The sequence below is a fragment of the Saccostrea echinata genome, unplaced genomic scaffold (assembly GCF_033153115.1).
Source record: "Saccostrea echinata isolate AGI-Se365-2 ecotype Australia unplaced genomic scaffold, CSIRO_AGI_Sech_v1 ptg000009l, whole genome shotgun sequence".
Lineage (NCBI taxonomy): Eukaryota > Metazoa > Mollusca > Bivalvia > Ostreida > Ostreidae > Saccostrea > Saccostrea echinata.
In genome coordinates, this window is record NW_026889758.1 from 50,334,233 (window position 1) to 50,359,295 (window position 25,063).

General features: G+C 34.1%; 1 protein-coding gene across 1 annotated transcript; it reads left to right on the forward strand.

The window, feature by feature from the left end:
- The first annotated feature begins 9,902 nt into the window (after positions 1–9,902).
- On the forward strand, positions 9,903–25,017 carry LOC133182833 (uncharacterized). The gene is made up of 7 exons (XM_061317678.1): positions 9,903–10,131; positions 16,847–17,018; positions 17,139–17,327; positions 19,329–19,414; positions 23,034–23,205; positions 23,313–23,501; positions 24,933–25,017. The coding sequence occupies exons 1-7, from the start codon at positions 9,903–9,905 to the stop codon at positions 25,015–25,017; spliced, it is 1,122 nt and encodes a 373-aa protein (XP_061173662.1).
- Positions 25,018–25,063: the final 46 nt, after the last annotated feature.

Here is a 25,063-nt window from a genome sequence, read left to right on the forward strand (position 1 = left end):
TTTTTTGTTTCTGCTACCCTCTTGTTGTAGTCATCATTCTTTATCCTCTCGAATACTGGTAGGAAGTACATTACACTTCCTTTCGGTGGAGAATTTAATATGCGAGCAACATTTTCAGTTACCGAATTACATGTGATATCGCTGGAATCAATGTCATTATATCCGACACCGATGATGAAGTGCTTGGGTGTTTTCGATTTTTCTAGACGTTCAATCACTCCACGGAAATTCTTTTTTCCTTGTGGGAGAACTGTGACATCAAGTTTTTTTTTTATATCTATAGATTTTCTGTGACACAAGACCATGACCATGGGAGTCCATTAAGAATTCAATTGGAAGATTCTTTTTGTCCATGTTTGACTTTGTTAAACTTCTGTTAGGGACATGATTTTCCTCTTTGGTTTTGTTTTGGATTTCAACTTCTTGAAAATTTTGTAGTTTCTCAAACATGTTGCTAGTTGTATGGTATATTTCAAGTCAGTCGCGTCATTCACTTCAAGTAGTTGACCATTTTCTTTGGTATCAATACTGTAATCAGGTAAGTAGTACTGTGGAGTTATACTCGGCTCATTTACTTGAATTCTTGCCTTTTATCCTTTTCTGTCGGACTCTAAATGTGCTGACAGTTCCTCAAGGACTTTTTGAGTTTTGTGGATTTCCTCAGATTGCTTAAGGATTTCCTTTTCCATGGCTTTTATTTGATAGTCTTTTTCTTTTTCATTGTCTTTGAATGTGTGAAACATTGTATTATGTTCTTTATCTCTTTGTTTGATTCTTTGGAGTTCTTTTTCCAGATTACTAACACGATCCTCATTGCTGTTTAGTTTTCCTTCGACAACTCTTAAAACATCTATATCCTTTTCTAGCTTTGTGATTCGTTCTTCAGTTATTGCTACATGTTGTGATAACTGGCTCTCAGTTGAATGAAGATGTTCACACACTTTTGATTCAAGAGCCTGAATCATCTCTTGTATGTTTTGTCTCCTTGATGGTGATGGTTGAAGAATGCGAGGGGAGTTGGGGATAATAGGTTTATAATTACATGGTATATTGAGTTCCTTTATATTTAGCAAAGCTTGTCATATATCCTCTACAACTGTTGAGATTTATGACAAAGAACTAAAACTCCATTAAATTCGAGTCAAAAAATGAAAAATTCCGAACCTGAATGTACACAACTCCATATTCACATTAAAAAAAAGAACAATAACGCTAAAATAAACTGCATCTTATGTTTAAATCGTTTAATTCATATTTCTGTGGTTGTGAAATAGAAAGAAAAACAAAATAGCTGACACAACTAAAATTCAGCATGACAGCAAATGTTAAATAAGGGGGTAAAAATTCAGGATAAATACCGGTATGTAATACCAAAAACTTTGAAAACTGGATGCTAATCTATACTTAAAATAATTTGATATTTAAATTTGTTAAAGAATATTTGATAGCTGTATCGAACATTCAAAATGAAATACTGGTTAAGGATTATGGGTATCAAGCTCATAGGAACATGGGAAACCTGCCCAATAATTTTGCCAGTATGTAACAATAAAAAAGCAATTCACGGTTCTGCCTCTCAATAAATAATGTTTGTTGACTTTTTTTAAAGTTCTGCTAGTCGAATAATTCCTCCAACTGAAATCGCTTACTTTGGGCCTTGTATCCCCAATCACTTTGGACATCCATACACAAGGAAATATTAAGAGAACGAATAATGGTTCAGAAGTATTTCACTCGAAGTTCAATACAAAGTCATTCAGATATACACATTTTCCTGTTTTGTACGTAGGCAATAACATGTATCAAGATGCGAGCACTAGACAGTGTACGCAAAGTTATTGCTGACAAAGTCCACTTCTTCATCCAGAAATACAGTGACTATGCATCTGGAACCGTGTCCGAATAGGATTTTTTTTCTCACTTTGAGCTACAAACTATATAACTCTGTATAGTTACTGATATGTGATTTCATGTGTATATCAGGTAAGTATTCCGGTGTAAAGACGAATAATGACCCCCATAGAATAATGACCGGGGGGTCATATTTCAACGACAAAAAATGACCCCCCACCCGTAGAAAAAAATAATTTTTTGTAGAAAAAGAGACCTAGGGGTTAATTTTTTATGTGTGCGTCCTATAAAAAATTGACCCCCGTTGAAAAATGACCCCCTTTCCAACAGAGTGCATGTACAAAATTTATAACGGGTGACTGATGCCAAGGTTTGAACCTCAATGTTTGATATTCTTCTTTATGCCTTTTTTGACCAACACTGGACGAACGTGCAATTAAAATGCAATAAAACCGCATTACATTTACCTGCATATTTCTATCTTTTAAGCCTATTGTGTTCTCAGCACATATTGAAAATCGCAAAATGGCTACTATTGGTTATAACTGATAACGTAATTTTTGTAAAGACGAATAATGACCCCCATAGAATAATGACCGGGGGGTCATATTTCAACGACAAAAAATGACCCCCCACCCGTAGAAAAAAATAATTTTTTGTAGAAAAAGAGACCTAGGGGTTAATTTTTTATGTGTGCGTCCTATAAAAAATTGACCCCCGTTGAAAAATGACCCCCTTTCCAACAGAGTGCATGTACAAAATTTATAACGGGTGACTGATGCCAAGGTTTGAACCTCAATGTTTGATATTCTTCTTTATGCCTTTTTTGACCAACACTGGACGAACGTGCAATTAAAATGCAATAAAACCGCATTACATTTACCTGCATATTTCTATCTTTTAAGCCTATTGTGTTCTCAGCACATATTGAAAATCGCAAAATGGCTACTATTGGTTATAACTGATAACGTAATTTCCCTTTATGACTGTCTTCCATTTGTTTCATATTTGGATATTTGACTGATTATAGACATTCATAGCTAAATAACAGACAAGCGGGATGTTCTGGCTTTTCATTGGTAAACATGTCTCCCAAAGTAATCAGCATGCTTTGAGTAGGATCAACCTTTTTTTTTTAAAAAATGAAGGGAAAAAAAGAATGAGATAAGTTTTCAGAAATAAATACGGAAAGTTATGCAATGTATTATATATGTAAATTTTGAATGACATAAAAAGTCGTGCAAATGAGGTAGAATGTATCGAAAATGACGTAATAACTCGTGCGAACGACATACTTTGGATATATATATTTCTTAATAAAAAATGGTGAAGATAACTAACAGTGATGATTTTAAAATATCCACAATGAGTACAAATTTGTTAACAGGGCATAAAAAAGGACCCCCGAAAATTGCAGAGGTGGGATCAGGTGCCTAGAAAGAGTAAGCATTTCCTGTTGTCTCGTCACACCCGCCGTGAGAGCTCTGAATAAATCAGGTAAAGGGACATTCCGTTGTCGAATTTAGTATAAAAACAAGGGCCAAACAATTGACCTAATTATAGGTTTATTTGTTGACAGGGTCATTGATACGACCATTAAATCTACGAAATGCTGACTTTAAACGAGGTTGTTGAAACCCCTGTAACATCGAATTACATGTATCTGTCAGTAGCCTGTCTCGATTTAAAAATTAATCGTTCTCTTGGGTATCGAATAAGTTGGTAGACGTAAACATTATATGCAAATGATTGCAGAATATTACTTCATAAATAAGGAAAATTGACAATAGAAAAGGCTGAAGTCATCCCGTTTTCAGACAATTTAGTTGTTAGTTGGTCTTTATGGTCTATAGTTAGTAGAACGTCCAAATATGAAGCAGACGTGGCAATCATAAGAAGGACATAAAATTTCTGCATGTCTGAAATATATACAATCTTAAAATGTGCATTCAATTTTATTTATAAACAGTGGTCTACTCTATGGGAATTTCTTTTCAAGTATATAGAAGTAATACAGGAGAATCAAGTCTGTTAACATGGTCGTCTGAGAATATGATACATACATGTAAGAGGAATATTTTTTAATCAACTTTAAAACAGTGATACATTTGTCAAATCAATATGGAAATATTTTCAATACAGTATATATTGAAGTAGATTAATGTTTTCAATTTATAATTAAAGACAAGACTATATTATTGACCTTCAAGGGGAATACATGTATAAGGATTTATTTTTCCTACATTAAACTAAAAATAGATTGAAAACAATTCTGAAAAGTTATTTCACCTGCATCTGAATTCTACTCAAGTGAACATGATATTCAGGCACAAAGAATCGGAGAAGAGGGAGGGATTGTTTTAGCAATTTCTAATTTGAAAATGTTCATTGAAAGTCTTGTAACCACCCCCTCTTTCTTATACAGTATAGTTAAAAAATCTCTCCTACTTGGGTGAACAAGATGAACATTACATTCAGGCATATAGAATCAGGGATGGGGTGTCCACCCCCTTCCATTTCCATGAAGGTATTCTTTTTTATTTTTTCGCTTGAAAATGGTCATTGCAAGTCTGGTTGTCCTACCCCCAACTTTTTGATACAATAGAGTAAAAGAAAATTCCACTTACATCAATTAACTTTTTGAGGGGTTCATCAAAGATATTTTTAACTAAAAGTATTTTTTGACTCTTATAATGCGCCATTTCCCCTTTCGATGCTATGCCCAACATTTATTTTTTCTACATTGCACCAAAACTACATTTCAAATGCAAAAATAATACTGGTTATGCTTATGCTAACTCCTATTCTTTCACTGTGTTTGGTTAGACTTGGGCAAATGTAAAGAAACTTGACATGTCTGCAAAATCAGTTTGTATCAATTTAATCGTTGAATCATATAATAAAACAATTATTGCTATTTTTCTGTCAGGACGATCAGTGATTTTCCACCATCGAAAAACAATGCTGTGACGGTACATATTGTCGTTTTGTACATATTGTCGTCGGCAACAATATGTACCTACCCTCACTGCACATATTGTCGTCCATCGGTATATATTGTCGCCGGCGACAATATGTACCGAGACGAGCCTTATTTTCTTCCTGCATAATGGACGACAAAATGTACAGTCAAGCACCAGCACATATTGTCGTCGGCGACAATATGTACAGTCAAGGTCGGCATATATTGTCGTCGATATATTGTTTTCACGAATACTAGTATTTACTTGAGAAAGGAAAGAGAGATTTACAAACACACACACACGCGCGCACGGAGGGAGACAAACACCATTTCTAACAATACTGTAGGGAGAAAACTTTCTGGGCAGAAAATTGTGTCCAGGATTGATGTACATCACTATGATATGTCAAAATACCGTAATTCTTTGAGACATCTGATAAATCAGCCTATTCTTTTTTCTTGTAAAATATACTTGGGAGATTGAATACACGTATTAGTTTTTTTGTTCAGTAGTAATGATTTTTTTGGAAATTAATTTTGCGTTTTTCTTATATACAATCATATGTAGATTAATTGGTGTTGAGGTTCACATTTTTAGATCACCTGAGCTGGAGTTCAAGTGAGCTTTTCTGATCGCATTTTGTCTGACCGTGCCTCTGTCTGTAAACTTTTCACAATTTCAGCTTCTTCTCAAGAACTACTGGGTTAATTTCAACCAAACTTGCCACAAAGCATCAATGGATAAAAGGGGTTCAAGTTTGTTCAAATGAAGGGCCAGGCCCTCTTTCAAGGGAAGAAAATAAGGATTAGTAAAAATTTAGTGACATCTTTTAAAAATCTCAAACACCACTGTGTCAGAAATGATGAAACTTATGTGAAAGCTTCATTATGACTTGTAGATTCAGTTTTACATGTATTCAGATCATGTCCCTCGAGGCTACAATAGGTGATCAAATTTTTTTCAAAGAATATTTAGAAAAAAAAATCCTTCGTTTTTTTGTGCTGGGTCAGAAGAGATGATACTTATGTGAAAGCTTCGTTTTCTAGCGTACGATCAATTTTGCGTAGCTGGCACGAAAAAAAATCCCTAACTGCTCAATGACCATGAGTGCCAAGCATAGATCTAAAGAACTACACACGCTAGCTCTCGATTCCCGCCTACATTTTACACCCATTTAATTCAATACTAATGACAATTTGGCCGTAAAATCTTTGTTGAATGCAAAGAACAGTTCAATAGTAATTTTAATTCCAGTGTTAAATAGTTATTTACCCCTAATTCCAGCTCTTTGAATAAGGGTGGTAGACGATATTTTTCATTGAAATCGGGCTTTAAAGCATCACCACGTTTTAAAATATTCTTGGATATGAATAAATTTTCCTCAGATCTTTTCTTATGTATTACTCATATAAAATTAAACATATATTATTAATACAATGTTTTCGTTGTAAACCCAAATGATATTGGTTAAAAATAATAACCATTTTGGTAGTTTTTTGTCTGTAAACATATGTTCCCCCCGTGAAACAACAAAAGCTTTGGTATGAATTTGTGAAAGGACAGTCCATATTACCTGTAAAAAGGAATTTTGTTTCACGGGGGGGGGGGGGGGTTCCGTTGTTTTCTATAGTGAAAAATCACAAGTTTTACCAAAATTATAGAGTTATCTCTCATTGTTTTCCCAAAGAAGTAATGTCTTATGAAAATTCATATGAATATCTATATAGAAATGAAAAATCATTCAAATATGTTAACTTTTGAAAAATGACTTGGAGGTAGGAGGGAGAACAATACTATAGTTTGCAGTTCTTTGCAGCCCTCCATCGGCAAGTGGTGACGTCTACGAATAAAAAAAAATCTCTAGATGGTCATTATAAAAACAAAGACAAAATCATTTTTGTTCAAATTATGACCCCATGGAATAGGTTGGGATCACAATGGGTGATTAAAGTCTTACATAGGAACATATACAGAAAATATTTAAAAATCTCATAAACCAGACAGATATAGGACCGGCGCATCCCCCCCCCCTCCCCGGTTTAATTTTTTGTCTGCTTTGGTAAATTCTGTTTGTTTAACTTGTATATACTCTCAATTTAGTCCGCAGATAAAATTTCATATTTCAATAATTTACTTAACATATACAGTAACACACTTTTACATGCAAATGACTTTTTAAAAAATTTTTAGCTTGTCAAAAAAAATTCTGAACCACCCTCTCTTTTGTCTGGATCCACCACTGAGAACAGCAGTAAGCCCGTGAATAGTGATAGGTATATGGAAGTTTCCTCAGGTAGCGCAGATTCAAGCATCTTCATATCAAACCGGGCCTAGGTTTGGGCCACAATAAGCGATCAATTTTTTACATAGGAATATAATTCTTTAATAATTATCTTCTCAAAAAGAGATTAAGGCAATGCAACAGAGCAAAACAAAGCAATGATTAGTCATATTTATATGGATTGTTGATTGATTGATTATTATTATTATACCTCTACTGAATTTTTCCCTATATAACATTAGATCGCTAGATGTGACTATTTCCCTAGAAATCATTTTAAAAGAATGGACTTCTCGCCGTATGTTAGTCAAGTGAGCTAATCCCCGCTTCGAAAGCTAATTCCCGGTTATCCGTAATCCTCTAGGTCTTACATTAAAATTGGTATTATATGTGAATGGACTAATCCCCGTGTGTTAGTTCATTGACCTAATCCCTGCTTTGAAATCGCGCTATCTGAATCCTCTAAAATTTTACGTTTGTATCGGTTAATAAAACGGTTAAAAGTAAATCATTGAGGCTTCGCCTCGGGAAATAGTCCTGGACTTGGGGAACTGAAATCTTGCTAACTCCCTCAATGATATACCTTAACTGTATATTGTTGTTTAACACCGAGTTGGCAATATTTCAGCCATATTTTGACGAGAACATTTAGTGTATATGGCCATTTTTGAAGTTTATAGTTTCTCTGGCCATATTTATATGGATCATTGCCGTGCATTGTCATGCGACATGTTCTGATGGATGACAATATGCACAGTGAGGGTAGGTACACATTGTCGCCGGCGACAATATGAACAAGACCACAAAATGTACCGTCAAAATCACGCTGCATGAAATAGCATACGAGACACGTCAGTGTGATATACACCCCAATTACATTCACAAAACTACCAAAAAAACAACAAAAGAAGTCTTTAAGCAACAATATCTGTGGGGCGACAATATGTACAGTGAGGGTGAGGCACATAATGTCGCCAGCGACAATATGTACATGTGTTACTTTTCAGCCGGCGACAATATTTACCGATGGACGACAATATGTGCAGTGAGGGTAGGTACATATTGTCGCCGACGACAATATGTACAAAACGACAATATGTACCGTCACAAAAGCTCTCCTCGCCTTTTGTACTCAAAAAATCTTTAACTCCACTTGATTCTGAATCATTAAATTGACCTTAAAAACAGCAATGATTGTATAATGTAATGAGATCAATATATCATCGATTTATTCCCAATGAAGCTCAAGTGAGCATTTTGGCCCTTGATTTATCATTTTTATTTTGCCCCCTAAAAGTTTTAACTTTAATGCGTTCCAATTCACAAGGGGTCATTATTCTACGGGGGTCATTTTTCTTCACGTAGGGTATGCAGGTTTTTAGGGTTATGACACTTTTTCTACGGGCAAAAGGGTCATTTTTCGACGTCGAATAATGACCGGGGGTCATTTTTCGCCGTTGAATAATGACCGGGGGTCAATATTCGACGTCGAAAAATGACCCCCGGTCAATATTCTATGGGGGTCATTATTCGTCTTTACACCGGAATATGTCGACATAATTTGCCTCTATACATGTATATATTTACATTTTAAACAATTTTCTCTGTGATAACCCTTTGAAAGTCATGTGTGTTGATTTCTCGATAATTACAGTTGAATGTAAATTTAGCCAAGTGAAAGGTCGAGTGTTTAATATGCATGCCAATCTCTCACGGCTGTCTTTGTGTCTAATGTCAGTGGGCGGGGACTATGGAAATTAACATGGAATGTCCCGAGTATTTTAAATCTATTTGATGGCATTTTTCATTTAATTTACATTTAGTTTGTTGAGTATGACAGGGATATCAACGACAGTTAGAAACGTGAAATATACATGCATAACATGCTTCAGTGATTCTTTAATAACATTCAGTTTTAGGATTCAAATTCGTGCTATGAGCATGAAACTTGACTCTTGGTTCATGTAAACATAGATATTATTTCTTATAGTAATGAATACTAGTACTGTTCAACGTATCGTTTTCTTTCATAATTTATTACATGTACTGTAAACGTGGAAATGTTGGCATGGGGGATTTTTTTGCGAATTCTGCGATAAGTAAATTCGAAAAATTTATAACAATGAGAATGGTTTCATGTAAGCTACCATACTAAACAACAAAGAAAAACATTTTGTGAATTCCTTTGCTTTCGCGAAAAAAACTCTCACGCGAACTTTTTTTCCATGGAAATCGCAAAATTTTACCCCACAAAAATATCCACGTTTACGGTATTAAGTTTTATGCTTCTTATATTCTGTGAGCGTAACTCAATACCAAATGTAATGTATCAAATGTAATGGTTTGATGTTTGCGACAGAACTGTAATCCTCTAAAAGGTCATTTAATGGATACTAGTAAGTATCTCTTTTAGAGGGCATTGGGATATCTATCTAAGGTGTGTACACTGTATTGCATATCGTTGAGTTGAAACCTTTAAACTTTGTATTTATTAATTACGTGTAGTTTTAAGAAGTTGATAACAAATTTTGCTTCGTTTTAGTAGTTCTTCTTAATTATTTTGTAGCTTTTGAAAACAAAATAAGAGTAAAAAATGTCGATCGATATTTAAATCTTATGCACGTTACTTGGATCCATTTAAAAAAAATTGAGAAAAATCCCCACTGATCTTAGCTGAATGTGAAAGTAACAGCTAGACAGTGGATGCTTTTGTAAGATTCTACCATTCAACAAAAAGAAGAGCGGATCGAGAAAAATTCTGTGAAGGTTGTCCCCATTACTGAAGATTTTTTTTATTCAGTCACGAAATGGGGGAACTGTGTAAAATAATCTTACCTATCAACGGAAAAAATACTAAGAAAGAATGCCTGACAGATATTTTTACAAGGTGTTACATCAAACTTCTCAAATTATCTTTAGGTGATTATCCTGCAACACTTGTTACAACAAGGAGAGGCAGTGGTATTCCTCCGTACCGGGGATCCATGGAGCGCTCAGAAACATTCGAAAGAGTTCCTCTCTTTCCTTTTGTTGGCGGTATGGTATCGAAGGAATATGAAATGGTTGGACAAATAATTTGGAAAACGTTAGACAGGCCAAAAGTTTGGAAATAGAATTCAAAATTTGTTCCACTGGGAATATTAATACCAGTTGCAAGTCTCTAATATACTCTAGATGGTCAAGTTTTGAAAATTAAATTGGGATTGTAATAAACTTTTTCAAATAAATGAATTTTTATGGTCTATTATTTTGTTATTTATTTATATCTTGTGCATATTCATATATGGTTAGATTTGCAAGTACATGTAGATATTTTACTCCTTTTCTTCTATTTAGCTCACCTGAGCGAAAAAAGTATTCAGCATCTATCTGTCGTCTACTGTTTGTCTGTAAACTTGAGCATTGTTTGTAAAGTATAGATTTAAATCTGTACAAACAATGAGCCCCTGGGCTAGGGTTTGTCAACTTATTTTTAAATTCTACAATAGATACGAAAAACCTTTCAAAATCCATCGTCTCAAAAAGAATTTACTTTGAGAAAAAAACTTAAATCCCCTATTGTGATATAGGCCTCCCAGGGGCCATGATTTGAACAAACTTAGTTTGTACTACCTGTGGATACTTATATCTGTGTATTGATAATGCTCATGATGGATTCTACTTTTCTTCAGAAAAACGTCTTTAAGATTTTCCCTGTATATTCCCTTGTGGCCGACCCTGTCCCTGAGGGCTGTGATTTAAGATGAGTCAATACACGTATAAATATGAGTAATCTTGGACCTACTAATTCTCGAGAATTAAATGGGCTTCCTCAAGAACATCAAATTCGTTGAATTCGTTATAACGAATCCCAAAATTTGTTATAACAGATGAAATTCCCGAAAAAATCTTTAAAATCTTCTTCTCAAGAACAGCAAAGCCATCATTGTCATATTTATATGGAAGCATCCTCAGGTAGTGTAGATTCAAGTTTGTTCAAATTATGACCCAGTGGGGTAGGATGGGGCCACAATAGAAGATAAATCTTATAGGAAAAAAATTTTTTTAAAACCTCTAAAGCCATGATTAGTCAAAGAAATATGATAGCATCCTAAGTTAGTTTAGATTCAAGTTTGTTAGTTCAAATCATGTCCCCTTTCCTAAAGGATAGGTTGATACCACTCATAGAATACTGAACTCCTAGCCAAGGTGCTCAGGTGAGCAATGTGGCCCATGGGCCTCTTGTTCTGAATGCATTGCTCTTTATTTGTATATTTTGAATACTGTAAGGTACTCAGCCACCTCGATCTGTTGTGTGTAGATAACTTGACTTTCTCTTGTTGACGAATCGAGGATTTTACATGTTGTCACGTGAATGTTGTCACGTGCCGAAAGAGAAAGTGAGGAGAATTGATATCGGTAAGACCAATGATACATTCTTAATTCTTATGTTTTTATCTTATATTTCTTAATCTGTAGAATGGTGTAACAATATTTAGCATGAAATATTGTTGTCACGCAGGTCATGTCTTGGTGATTGCCATGCTCCTCAAATTCACACTATATCAAGTAGAGCACTTGAGTAATTTTTTCATATCATGAATATTTAACCAATGCCTCATATATTTATTACAATTTCAGCTACTTTCTGGAGAAGTACTTTTGGATAAAAAAAAAGATTAATTAGGCATTTAAGAAAGTAATAACAAATTATGTAATTTAACTATCATAAGTAGATAAGTAGATGAAACTTTTTTGAGAAAGCAGGAGAAAAAAATGCATTTTCGGTTCTGTGTGCATACGTCATTTTAATGAGATGTGCGCTTGCAATGATTAGATGTTATTTGAAACTTTTTACACCTAATGGGACCCATAGCCTCTGGGCCCAAGATTTGAAGACAAACCTTGAATCTTCACTAATTGAGGATATTTACGGTCAAAGGACATTTTAACGGAATTGCAAAAGGTTTGACTTGACATTTTAGCCCAAGAATTATAGGATATTTTAGTGGAATAAAATTCAGTTACCTGGAAAAATTCAAGGGACATTTCAGCAGATTTTTTTCACAAGTAAATTCAATTCTTAGTAAAGAATCAATGTGAATTCAGAAAATATTGGTAAATTTTATTTCAGAGATATTCAAGATATGAAGATAAAACAAAACTCAACTCATATTCAAACAGGGAAGTATACGAGAACACTGTAATACCTAGAATTGATGGAATACTTAAACCAAAGCGTTTCTTAGAAATTTTCTATCAAAAAGACAAAGCTCGTATTCGAACTAAGAGTTCTTTTCAGACCATTCTTATTCAAAATCCTACTCCATTCTCCCTGTTGGTGAGCAGGAGACTGGATAACGGAAGAGAAATATACAGGAATATATTTTACTGAATTTTCCGCTAAATTGTCCGCATCTTATTTCGAATTCCGCTAAAATGTCCTATAAATCTTCCGCTAAAATGTCCCCAAATTTTTCTGCTAAAGCGTCCTGTCAATCCGCTAAAATGTCCGCCACCGATACTTATATAACCCATTATATCCCTTCTGGTCTTAAAATCTCACAGTGCAGATTCAATGTGAATTTTTGTCCCTCCCCAAAGCTTTGGGTGGGGCCATAAAATTGGCATCTTTTTGACGTGGGAATAATCTTTGAAGATTCACACTTGAATCTGCACTACATGACTTTTTCCCCATTAACACTCCTAATTGAAGCCATTCTGTTTTGAGAGGATGAATTTTAGAGACTGTTTCCTATTTATTCCGTTATAAAGCCTCAGAAACTATTATTTGAATAAATCTTAATTAACAATCAATAAGGAAGATTTTACGTATGCAATAAGGAAACTTTTTCTCAAGTTTTGAGATTTTTGATGGCTTTACCTTGTTTTCAATATTTTTAAAAATTATTTCCCTTGACATGGGATAGACCCAATATGAATCTCGATAAACCAAGAAAGCTTCACTCTAAAATTGGTAGATATTGGTGTAGTGTTCTAGTGGTTCTGGCAAAGTTCAAAACATGAAAAGTTTACAGACGACAAACGACAGATTATGACAGACATACAGAATATATATTCTTAAAAAAGGCTGCAAATTTTTTGCTAGAAAAAGAACAAAAATGTAATTAATCGGTCAATAAATATCTCTAAATATATGACCCAAAAAGTGGATTACACTTTGCAATATTCTCGACACAAAATGTAATAACGTACGTGGGTTAAAATAATAAGTTGTTTATTATATTTTGCGTCCTTATTGATTTTGCGTTGCTCCAACCTCAAAAATTCTAAAATGGCACCTCATACCAAATAACGGTACTTTAAACTATTACTAATAACTTTCAGAAAAGGTTTAAATTATAAGAGATTATATACTGCATCAAATAGTGTGCATCACATGATGCAACATCTTAACAAGATTGGTAGAGGAGGAACCTCATTCTAAAAAATTGCATCCTTATACGACGTATATATCCTTATACGTTTAACATACCACACTTATCCGTGTTTCCAATTTCCTTACTGATCTGTAAGTTTATTGATTATTAGATGTAAACTTTCCGATTTGCATTTTAAATTATCAATTGGATTGATTGTTTGTTGTTCGAGAATTTTTCACTCAAATAGAGACGTCGCCATATACCGGTGAAGGGCTTTCAAATTCAGAAATTCACTCGACACTAAGGGCCATTGAGCAGTGAGGGATCTTTATCGTGGCAACGCCTGCCTTGACACGGGGCCTCGGTTTTTAAGGTATCATCCGATGGATCCGCAACTTTCACTTCAATGTGCCAAGTGCTTGGCGAAGGAACAGTTGGTATCTATTTTTTATCGACTTAGGTCAGACGCGACCGGGTCTCGAACCCACGACCTTCCGATCACCGAACGAGCGCTCTACCGAATGAATTATTGATTGGAAAAGACACGAATAGCATTTCAGCCATTCGAAATTAACCTGGAAAATTTAAGCTGAGTATTAAATCTATTCCTCTCCGGGAACTACCTCGTACTGTAATATTCCAGTAAACTTTGGCTTCCGTAAAAACAATTAACTAAATTAAATGATAAAAATCAAAGAGGAAAGGAAAGGAGAAAGGAAAACCAGACGATTATATATGACCGAAGTATCAACATTTATTTGTGCTCAGAAATGAAGATCTTGTGATCTTCTGATCTGATAAAAACTTGAATGAATTCCATACCTCTGCACATTCATTTTCATTATTCGAGTCCAGGAGTGGGGGTGGGGGTTAAGTGAAAAATCACCGTAAGTTTTGTGTCATATCTAGAATAAACTTTGGGTATCTTAAGCAGAAATTCCACTAATCCATTATTCATTATAATTGAAACACCAAAGTCTTTTTTTAAACAACTTCTTAACAAAAGTGAACTAAGTTTACTGATACGTGATTAGCACAAGTGAATTTTTCTTGATGAGGTAGGCCTGTTTAATGAGAGGCTGGATAATTTCCCTGAATGCCTAAGTTTCTGCAATTGAACCTCATTTTCTTGCAATAATTTAGGAATTAGGCTGGCTTCTTGGACAGAATTCTTTAGTGCGAAGGTGACAGGCACATTTTTATCTCTTAAATTTTGATATTTATACAATATATAGAACAGCTTGTTTATGTTTTCAGGGGCAGTTGTAGTGTGAACAAACCTTTTGACTTATTTTCCATGGCCCACATAAGAGGACTGCATAGGAAATTGAAAATTGATGAAGGTAATTCAAAGGGCATTTGTTCACCACTTGATAAAATTTAGCTGATATTCACTGAACATAATTTTATTCGTTTAAAAATCATAAATCCTGGAGAGACTAAAATGTAGAGGGTGCTAATTCAAAAGTTTACGGAATTTATAAAGAGCATTATTTTCTTTTGTAAAACATTTTTCTGTATCTACCACTGAATATAAATGTAATTTGATTACTTTTTTATGTTCCACCAAAATTTTACCCCCTTCTGTTTTTACCCCTTTATTTACTCTATTTTAGCTGAGTTATAAGCTCAAGGTGTTTTTTCTGATCACTCCATGTCCAGCGTCCATCAGTTGTTGGTCTGTCCGACTATAAGCTTCATACATTTTCCATTTCTCCTCTAGAAACACTGGGCCCTTTTCAACCAAAAATGTTAAAAAGCGTTCTTAGATGAAGGAAATTCAAAGTTGTTTAAATGGAGGACCAAGACCCTTTCAAAAGGGGAACTAATAAAGAATTAGTGAAATGGTGGTTACATCTTATTCTCATAACCCTTGAATCCGAAAAAGGGGGGCCATTATAGGGGATGTGTTATATGGGGTAAAATCTTTTTAAAAATTTCTCATGATTATCTGTACTATAATTAGTCCTATTAATTTGCAAACATACTGTAGTACAGATTAGAATTTGTACAAATCATGGTCCATTAGGGGGGAGGAGGAGTAGTGGGGGTTGAAGCACAATAAGTGATTCATGTTTTACATAAGAATATATAGGAAAAGACCCTCTCTTGATGAAGAACAGCGGGACCTTGATTAGTCATATTAATATAGACGGATACTCAGGTAGTCCACATTCAGGTTTGTTTCAATCATAGCACCATAGGGGTAGGGTAGGGTGAGTCCAAAGTAGGGGATCAAAGTTTAACTTCTAGATATAGAGGAAAATCTTCAAAAACTTGTCAAGAACAGAAGGTCCACGACTAGTCATATTAATATGAAAGCATCCTCATGCACTGCATTTTCAATTTTGTTTAAATTATGGACCTTGGGCCAGGGGTAGGGTTCAAAGATGGATTCATTGTTTTACATTGCAATAAATTGGAAGAGTAGCAGTGATACACTAAATTATATTACACTGTACATGCATGTTATGGAAAGTTTCTCAAGTTGTGTGGATTCAAGTTTGTTTTGTAAATTTGTTCCTTGGGTCTGGGGGTTGTTGTTGGGGGTTGTTGATCAAACGTTACATTACACAAGTATGCAGGGGAAAAAAATCTCAGAACAGCAATGTCGTTTTAGTGAAATTGATATTGAACCATCCAAATGTGTGATTCAAGTTTAGTTTTACCATGGTTCTTGAGCCAAGGTTTTACGTGGGTTAAGAAAATTAAATGGGAATATAAAGGGGAAATCATTAGATAATTACTGCAGATCAGCAGGGTCAAGGCTAGGATAAGCGCTATGGTCCATGTGTCTCTTATTTCAATGATTTATGTGTTTGATTTGGTTTTCGTTTGTAATCAATAATTGTTTAAAGACAGTAAAGCTAATTGCAAAATGTTATTTTTGGGGAACGATTTGTTCACTTCTAAGAATAAATAAATGTTTCCCCGAAACCCCCCAATGAAAAATGTTATACGAAAATGTATTATTTTATTACAATAACAATTAAACATTCAATTAGAAAAATAGAAAAAAAATTTAAAAAATATTTCTGAGTACGATCTGAGAGTGTTTGACACTGCTCTTGTTGGTGTGCTTGCATTGCTAGTATCCTTCTTTGTTTAAAATGACCAAGATTACTATAATTTTAAATCTTTTTTTCTGTTGTTGTTTTAATATGTTGCTAACTTGGTAGAGCGGATGAAATAATTTCTCTACTTAGATACCACCATGTCAAAAAGTTATAGTATTGTTACCTAGGAGAGACGAACATTTTTTTTTTATTTAGACCTAGTACATCACAAATTGTCCGTTTTGTTTAACACTCAAAGACATCAGACAACGTTGTATTGTTCTTTTTGAAAACTAATATAGAACTATAATAGATATACTGCATATGTAACAGGTGTCGTTCATCCACAAATACAGTGTGAAGCTTGCAGCAACTATCCAATAAAAGGGATCCGATGGAAGTGCAGCGACTGTGATGACTTTGATCTGTGTGACCCTTGTTATATCATTTACAAACACGCCAAAAGTCACAGCTTTTTAAGGATTGATGCGGCAATTTCTAGACCGTAAGTATGGAAGTCACGTTTGCTTTATCTTCATATATTTCAATTCACAAAAGAAAAGAAAATGGACATTCGTCAAGAATAAAAATATTGAAGCAAGATTACTTTCCATTATGTAAATAGACATTACGTGGAGAAAACGAACGTTCATGTACATATAGAGTGTGATGGCTGCGGCGACTGTCCTATAAAGGGGACTCGATGGAAGTGCAGCGACTGTGATGACTTTGACCTGTGTAACCCATGTTACATCATTAAGAAACACGTCATAAGGCACAGCTTTTTACAGATTGATGCGCCAAATTCAAGATCGTAAGTATAGAAGCCATTGTTCCTTTTTCCTCAAGTACAAATTAAGAGCGTGGACATTTGTCAATATTGAAGTATGATTCCCTCTCTGTAAATATCAAACAGGGAAAATAAACAGATGTTTTTTTCTTATTTGATGGCATTTTGTTCCTTCAGTGATCAACCGTTATAGCAAACTTCAAGTGATATAACCGAAACTACATTTTTATATGTTAGAGCAAAGTCATAGGAAACTTCAAACTCATTTAAACCTATACGGACAAATCTAGGATGTTTAAGGGCTAATCGGGAAGAAAAAATGATAAGAAAAAATCTGACTGAATTTGAAAATCATGCAGAAAGAGTGCTTGAGATGTAGTCTATTTTTTGAATTGACTAAAAGAATGAACTAAAAAAAATGACCAGACACATATTTATCAACCAGCACTAAAACCTAAAACTCAGGCAATGTGAATAAATATCTAAGTCTCAGCATATGTCTTGATTTTGTCTAAATGCTTGTCAAATATCTCATTGATATCTCAAGACACAAAAAATCATGCCCAAAAACGATGCTAAAAATGTCAGGAATGCAACACCTTTTTGTGACATTTTGAAAATTCAATATTTTTTGAAGATCTATGAAATCAATAATGATGGTTTATGTTGGAAATAAAGACTTTCCTGATAATATTCAAATATTGACCTTTAAATGTAAACTGCAGAAACTTTTGTTTGACCAGGTTATGGTCATGGCTTACGTTAAATAAAGGTTACCATGTCAGGAGTGCAACAGAAAAAATGTAGTGTTGCCCATAAACATTGATTTTGAAAATCTGTTTGGGAATCAGGTCAAAAGAGAATTTTCAAAGTGTAAAACGATCTAATGCAACATCTAGATGCAACATCTAAACAAGGTTGATTAAGGAGGAACCTTGTTCTAAACAATTGCATCCTTATACATTTAACATAATATACTTATCCGTGTTCCCAATTTCCTTACTGATCTGTAAGTTTATTGATTATCGGATGCAGACTTTCCGATTCGTATTAAAAATTAATGATTGGATTGATTGTATGTTGTTTTACGTCTGTTGTTGTTGTTTTTTTTTTGTTTTTTTTTTTTGCTTTTCTGTCACATAAGACGTCACCATATATAGGTGAAGAGCTTTCAAATTTAGAAATTTACTCGACACTCAGGGCCATTAAGCAGTTAAGGATCTTTAACGGGCCAACGCCTGCCGTGACACGGGGCCTCGGTTTTTAAGGTCTCATCCGAAGGATCCGCAACTTTCACTTCAATGTGCCGAACGCTTGGCGAAGGAACAGTTGCTACCCATCTTTTATTGACATAAGTCAGTCGCGACCGGGTCTCGAACCCATGATTGGAAAAGACACGAATAGCATTTCAGCCATTCGAAATTAACTTCCGTAAAATATATTTAACTAAATTAAATGATAAAAATCAAAGGAAAGGAAAGCAGAAACGAAAACCAGACGATTATATATGACCGAAGTATCAACATTTATTTGTGCTCAGAAATGAAGATCTTGTGATCTTCTGATCTGATAAAAACTTGAATGAATTCCATACCTCTGCACATTCATTTTCATTATTCGAGTCCAGGGGTGGGGGTGGGGATTAAGTGAAAAATCACCGTAAGTTTTGTGTCATATCTAGAATAAACTTTGGGTATCTTAAGCAGAAATTCCACTAATCCATTATTCATTATAAACACCATAAGTCTTTTTTTAAACAACTTCTTAACAAGAGTGAAGTTAGTTTACTGATATGTGATTAGCACAAGTGAATTTATCTTAACGAGAAAGGCCTGTTTAATGAGGTTCTGGATGATTTCCCTGAACGTCTAAGTTTCTGCAATTGAACCTCATTTTCTTGCAATAATTTAGGAATTAGGCTGGCTTCTTGGACAGAATTCTTTAGTGCGAAGGTGACAGGCACATTTTTATCTCTTAAATTTTGATATTTATACAATATATAGAACAGCTTGTTTATGTTTTCAGGGCCAATTGTAGTGTGAACAAACCTTTTGACTTATTTTCCATGGCCCACATAAGAGGACTGCATAGGAAATTGAAAATTGATGAAGGTAATTCAAAGAGCATTTGTTCACCACTTGATAAAATCTAGCTGATATTCACTGAACATATATTCGTTTAAAAAATCGTAAATCCCGGAGAGACTAAAATGTAGAGGGTGCTAATTCAAAAGTTTACGGAAACTATCAAGAGCATTATGTTCTTTTGTAAAAATTTTCTGTATTTACCATTAATATAAATGTAATTTGATTTTTTTTTTTTATTAAAATGTTCCAGTAAAATTTTATCCTCTTTTGTTTTTCCCCTTTATTTACTCTATTTTAGCTGAGTTATAAGCTCAAGGTAGTTTTTCTGATCGCTCCATGTCCAGCGTCCATCAGTCTGTTGGTCTGTCCGACTATAAGCTTCATACATTTTCCATTTCTCCTCTAGAAACACTGGGCCCTTTTCAACCAAAAATGTTAAAAAGCGTTCTTAGATGAAGGAAATTCAAAGTTGTTTAAATGGAGGACCAAGACCCTTTCAAAAGGGGAACTAATAAAGAATTAGTGAAATTGTGGTTACATCTTATGTTATATAGGGGAAAACCTTTTAAAATTTTTCCAAGATTATCTGTGCTATGATTAGTCATATTAATTTGCAAACGAAGTTTAGTACAGGTTAGAATTTGTGCAAATCAATTGGTCTATTGGGGTGAGGATTAGTGGGGGTTGTAATATATGTTTTACATGAGAATACTAATATATAGGGGAAAAACCCTCTGCTGGTGAAGAACAACGGGGTCTTGATTACTGATATCAGTATAGACGGATACTCAGGTAGTTCACATTCAGGTTTGTTTCAGTCATAGCTCCAAAGGGTAGAGTGGGGTGGGTCCAAAATAGGGGATCAAAGTTTAACTTGTAGATACACGTATATAGGAAAAATCTTTAAAAACTTGTCACGAACAGAAGGTCCACGACTAGTCATATTCATATGAAAGCATTCTCAAGTGGTGCATTTTCAAGTTTGTTGAAATCATCTTGGACCAAGGGTTGGGATGAAAAGAGGATTCAGTGTTTTACATGGCAATATACTGAAAATTTTAAAAAACACTTTGAGAATAAGCAGTGCTACACTAAATTATATTAATCATGAAAAGGTTTCCCAACGCATGTGGACATAAGTTTGCGTGTTATTTTGTAATTTTGTTCATTAAGGTTATGGTGGGGCTAAAATTGTGGATCAAAATTTACATCATGCAAGTCTGCAGGGGAAAAGCAAGGTCATTTTAGTCAAATTGAAGCATCTCCATGCAATGTGATTCAAGGTGGTTAAGTGAGTATGACCTGGGAGTGTTTGACACTACCTTTGTTGTTATGCCTGCATTTTTAAATCCTTCTTTGCCTAAAATGTACAACTACATTGGATTTAAAATGTATTTGTTGTAGTATTTATTTTTCTTCAAATGATATGTTATGAACTTGGTAGAGAGGATGAAATAATTTCCTTAATTAGATACCACCACGTCAAAAGGTTACAGGATTGTTATAGAGGAGAGATGGGCAATGTCTTTCATTTATACTTATTATACATGTATCACGAATAGTCCTCATTGTTGAGCACTCAAAGACATCAGACCTTTTGAAAACAGTAGGGATTTGATAGATATACATGTAACACATATTTAACAGGTGCTTTTCACTCACAAATCCAGTGTGTTGATTGCAGCAATTGCTGTAGCGACTATGAAGACTTAGACCACTCATGTGACTTGATCCTTTATATATTTTTTTTTATTTTAAAGTCATAAATTCTGGAGAGACTCAAATGTAGAGGGTGCTAATTCAAAAGTTTAGGGGAAATTATCAAGAGCATTCTTTTCTTTTGTAGAAATTTTTTTTCTGTGTTTACCATTGAATATAACTGTAATTTGATTATTTTTTTAAAATTTTAATGTTCCAGTAAAAATGTTATCATTTTTTTAATTTCTCATTTATCTAAGCTGAGCTATTAGCTCAAGTTACTTTTTTCTGTTCACTCCTTTTCCAGCGTCCTTCTCTCTGTTGGTCCGTCCGACTGTAAACTCATACATTCCCACTTCTCCTCCAGAAACACTGGGCCCTTTTCAACCAAAAATGGTAAAAGCATCCTTAGATAAAGGGAATTTAAAGTTGTTCAAATGGAGGACCACGACCCTTTTAAATGGGAAATAATAAACAGTTCTTTTCAAATCAACTGAATCAAAAATAGGAGGGAATCAAAGTTTTACTATGTTATATATGAGGAAAAATCTTTATAATTTTTTCTCGAGATTATTTGGGCTATCATTAGTCATATTAATTTGCAAATACACTTAGAATTTGTACAAATCATGGTCCCTTCGGCGGTCGGGGTGGGGTGGGTGGGGGGTGCATCAGTGTTTTACATGGGAATACTCTTCTAATGAAGAACAGCAGGGCCTTGATTAATCAAAAGCAGGGCCTTGATTAATCATATTAAAATGCAATGATACTCGGGTAGTGTACATTCAGGTTTGTTCCAATCATAGCACCATAAGGGTAGGGTGGGGGTAAGTCCAAAGTAAGGAATCAACGTTTTATTGGCAGATATATAGGAAGAATCTTTTTATTATAGACATTTTAGTATGCAAGCGTTCTCAGGCAGTGCATTTTCAATTTTGTTTAAATTATGGATCTTGGGCCAGGTGAAGGGCTTAAATAGCGATTAATTATTTTACATTGCAATAAATTGGAAGAGTAGCAGTGATACACTAAATTATATTACGTGTGTAATATGTAAAGTTTCTCAAGTTGTGTGGATTCAAGTTTGTTTTGTAAATTTGTTCCTTGGGGGGGGGGGGGGGATCAAACTTTGCATCACACAGTATGCAGAGAAAAAACTCAGAACAGTAAGATCATTTTAGTGAAATTGATATTGAAGTATCCAAATGTGTGATTCAAGTTTAGTTTAACCATGATTCTTGGAGCCAAAGTTTTTCCGGGTTAAGAAAATTAAATGGGAATATAAAGGGAAAATCATTAAATTCCTACTGCAGATCAGCAGGGTCAAGGCTAGGATAAGCGTTGTGACCCAAGTGTCTCTTATTTCAATGATTTAAATGTTTGTTTTGGTTTTCGTTTGTAATCAATAATTGTTTAAAGAAAATAAAGCTAATTGCAAAATGTTACTTTTTGGGGACGACTTGTTCACTTCTAAGAATAAATAAATGTTTCCCCCATACCACCCATGAAAAATAGTGTACGAAATAGTATTATTATACTTAGAATTACAGTTAGAAATTCGATTAAAAAAATAAAACAAATTTGAAAAATATTTCCATCTAAGTACGATCTGAGAGTGACACTTCTCTTGTCGGTGTGCTTGCATTGCTAGTATCCTCTTTGCCTAAAATGACCAAGACTACTACAATTTAAAATGTGTTTTTCTGTTGTTGTTTTAATATGTTGCCAGCTTGGTAGAGTGGATGAAATAATATCCCTTCTTAGATACTACCACGTCAAAAAGTTATAGTATTGTTACCTAGGAGAGACGAGTATTTTTTATATTTAGACCTAGTACATCACGAATTGTCCTTTTTATTTAACACTCAAAGACATCAGACAACTTTGTATGGTTCTATTTGAAAACAAATATAGAACTATAATAGATATACTGCATATTTAACAGGTGTCGTTCATCCACAAATCCAGTGTGATGCATGCAGCGACTGCCCAATAAAAGGGATCCGATGGAAGTGCAGCGACTGTGATGACTTTGATCTGTGTGACCCTTGTTACACCATTTACAAACACGCCAAAAGTCACAGCTTTTTAAGGATTGATGCGGCAATTTCTAGACCGTAAGTATGGAAGTCACTTTTGCTTTATCTTCACAAACGAAAAAAAAAATGGACATTCTTCACGAATAATGATATTGAAACAAGATTCCTTTCCATTTTCTGTATAGACATCACATGGGGAAAATAAACGTTCATGTACATATAGAGTGTGATGGCTGCGGCGACTGTCCTATAAAGGGGACTCGATGGAAGTGCAGCGACTGTGATGACTTTGACCTTTGTGACCATTGTTATATCATTACAAAACACACCATAAGACACAGCTTTTTACAGATTGATGCGCCAAATTCCAGATCGTAAGTACAGAAACCATTGTTCCTTTTTCTTCAAGCACAAAGAGCGTGGATATTCGTCAATTTTTAAGTATATTCCCTTTCTTTAAATATCAAACAGGAAAAATAAACATATTTTGGCTCATTTTATGGCATGTTGTCCCTTCAATGATCTATGTACGGTTATAGCAAACTTCAAGTGATAGAGCAAAAATTACTGAGTACTTCTTTAAATGTCGGTGGAAATTCTTAAGAAACGTCAAGATCATTCGAACCTATGCGTACTGATCCAGGATGTTTAAGGGGTCACCGAAAAAATATCAAACGAAAAAAATTCTGACACAAAACTAGAGATTCATGAAATTGGTTCATGTCAAAAATCTGACTGAATTTGCAAAGAGAAGATTGAATGCTTGACATCTGTTGTATTTTAAAAGTGTTTGTGAAATTGACTAAAATTAACTGCTACAATTCCCCCGTAGAAAATGCTAAACTATAATTTACCCTCCCCCCTTTCCTCTCTGTTTTATTACTTTTTATTACGTAAAATTATACATTCTACAGTTTCAACTTTGTAGTCTAGCTGTTTCACTTGTTTTAGCATTTTTTCATTATTATTGACGCTTATTAATTGTGTTCTATGGATTAAAAACAATGATCACCTAAGGGAATATATTCTGATCTATTGCCTTATCAGGCATTAATCGACTGTACATATGTATTAAGGTTTCATACAACATACTTTGGTTTACTAAAGTGAATACTGTCGAACTTGGAATTACTTAAGAAAAATCTTGGATACTTCTTAATTTACTATAGTAAAAAATTGTGACATTTTAATCCATTTACTAAAGTAAAAACTTTGAATACATGTACTTTGGAACTTTAAATAAGCACAATAAAACTTTTATTTATTGTTTGCAAATACCATCGACCTTTGAATTAACATGGTTAACTTAAGTAAAGTACATAGTATAGTCTATTGTAGAAAACTACCATTCCTTTAGTTAACTGTATGAAAATTATAGTTCCCTATAAATTGCTATATGACACTATTAAGGTTCATGGATACTCTGATAAGACTCTTAATGACATAAATGTATGTTATTCCTTTATAAATTTGTCAAGTTGAAATGTCTTTTTTGTTCAATTTTGCCCCGCAAGCTATACTATAATTGTTTATATTTTACTGGACAAATAAATTTCTTTTGTAAAATCATAAAAGTTAAAGAAACATTTTAAATGAGTGAGCAGAGGAGTTATGAACCTTAATGTAGCGTCAAAGTACACATGTTGATACTTTGATTTTTTTATAGTAAACATTATAAAACATTGATTTACCATAGAAAATACTTTGATATACATGAAATATAGTAAAAAAAATTTACATTTTGATTCACTATCATTAATACTATGGAAGTTTGAAATAAACTTTTAATAATTTAATTTGGCTAGGGTAGCCACTACAAGGAAATGCATCGGTACTCCTCCGGAATGGGAAATCATGGGGCGATCAGAATACCATGGAACTTTGCAGTAAAATTTTGATATTCTAATTTACGAAATCAACAATATTAAACCATAAT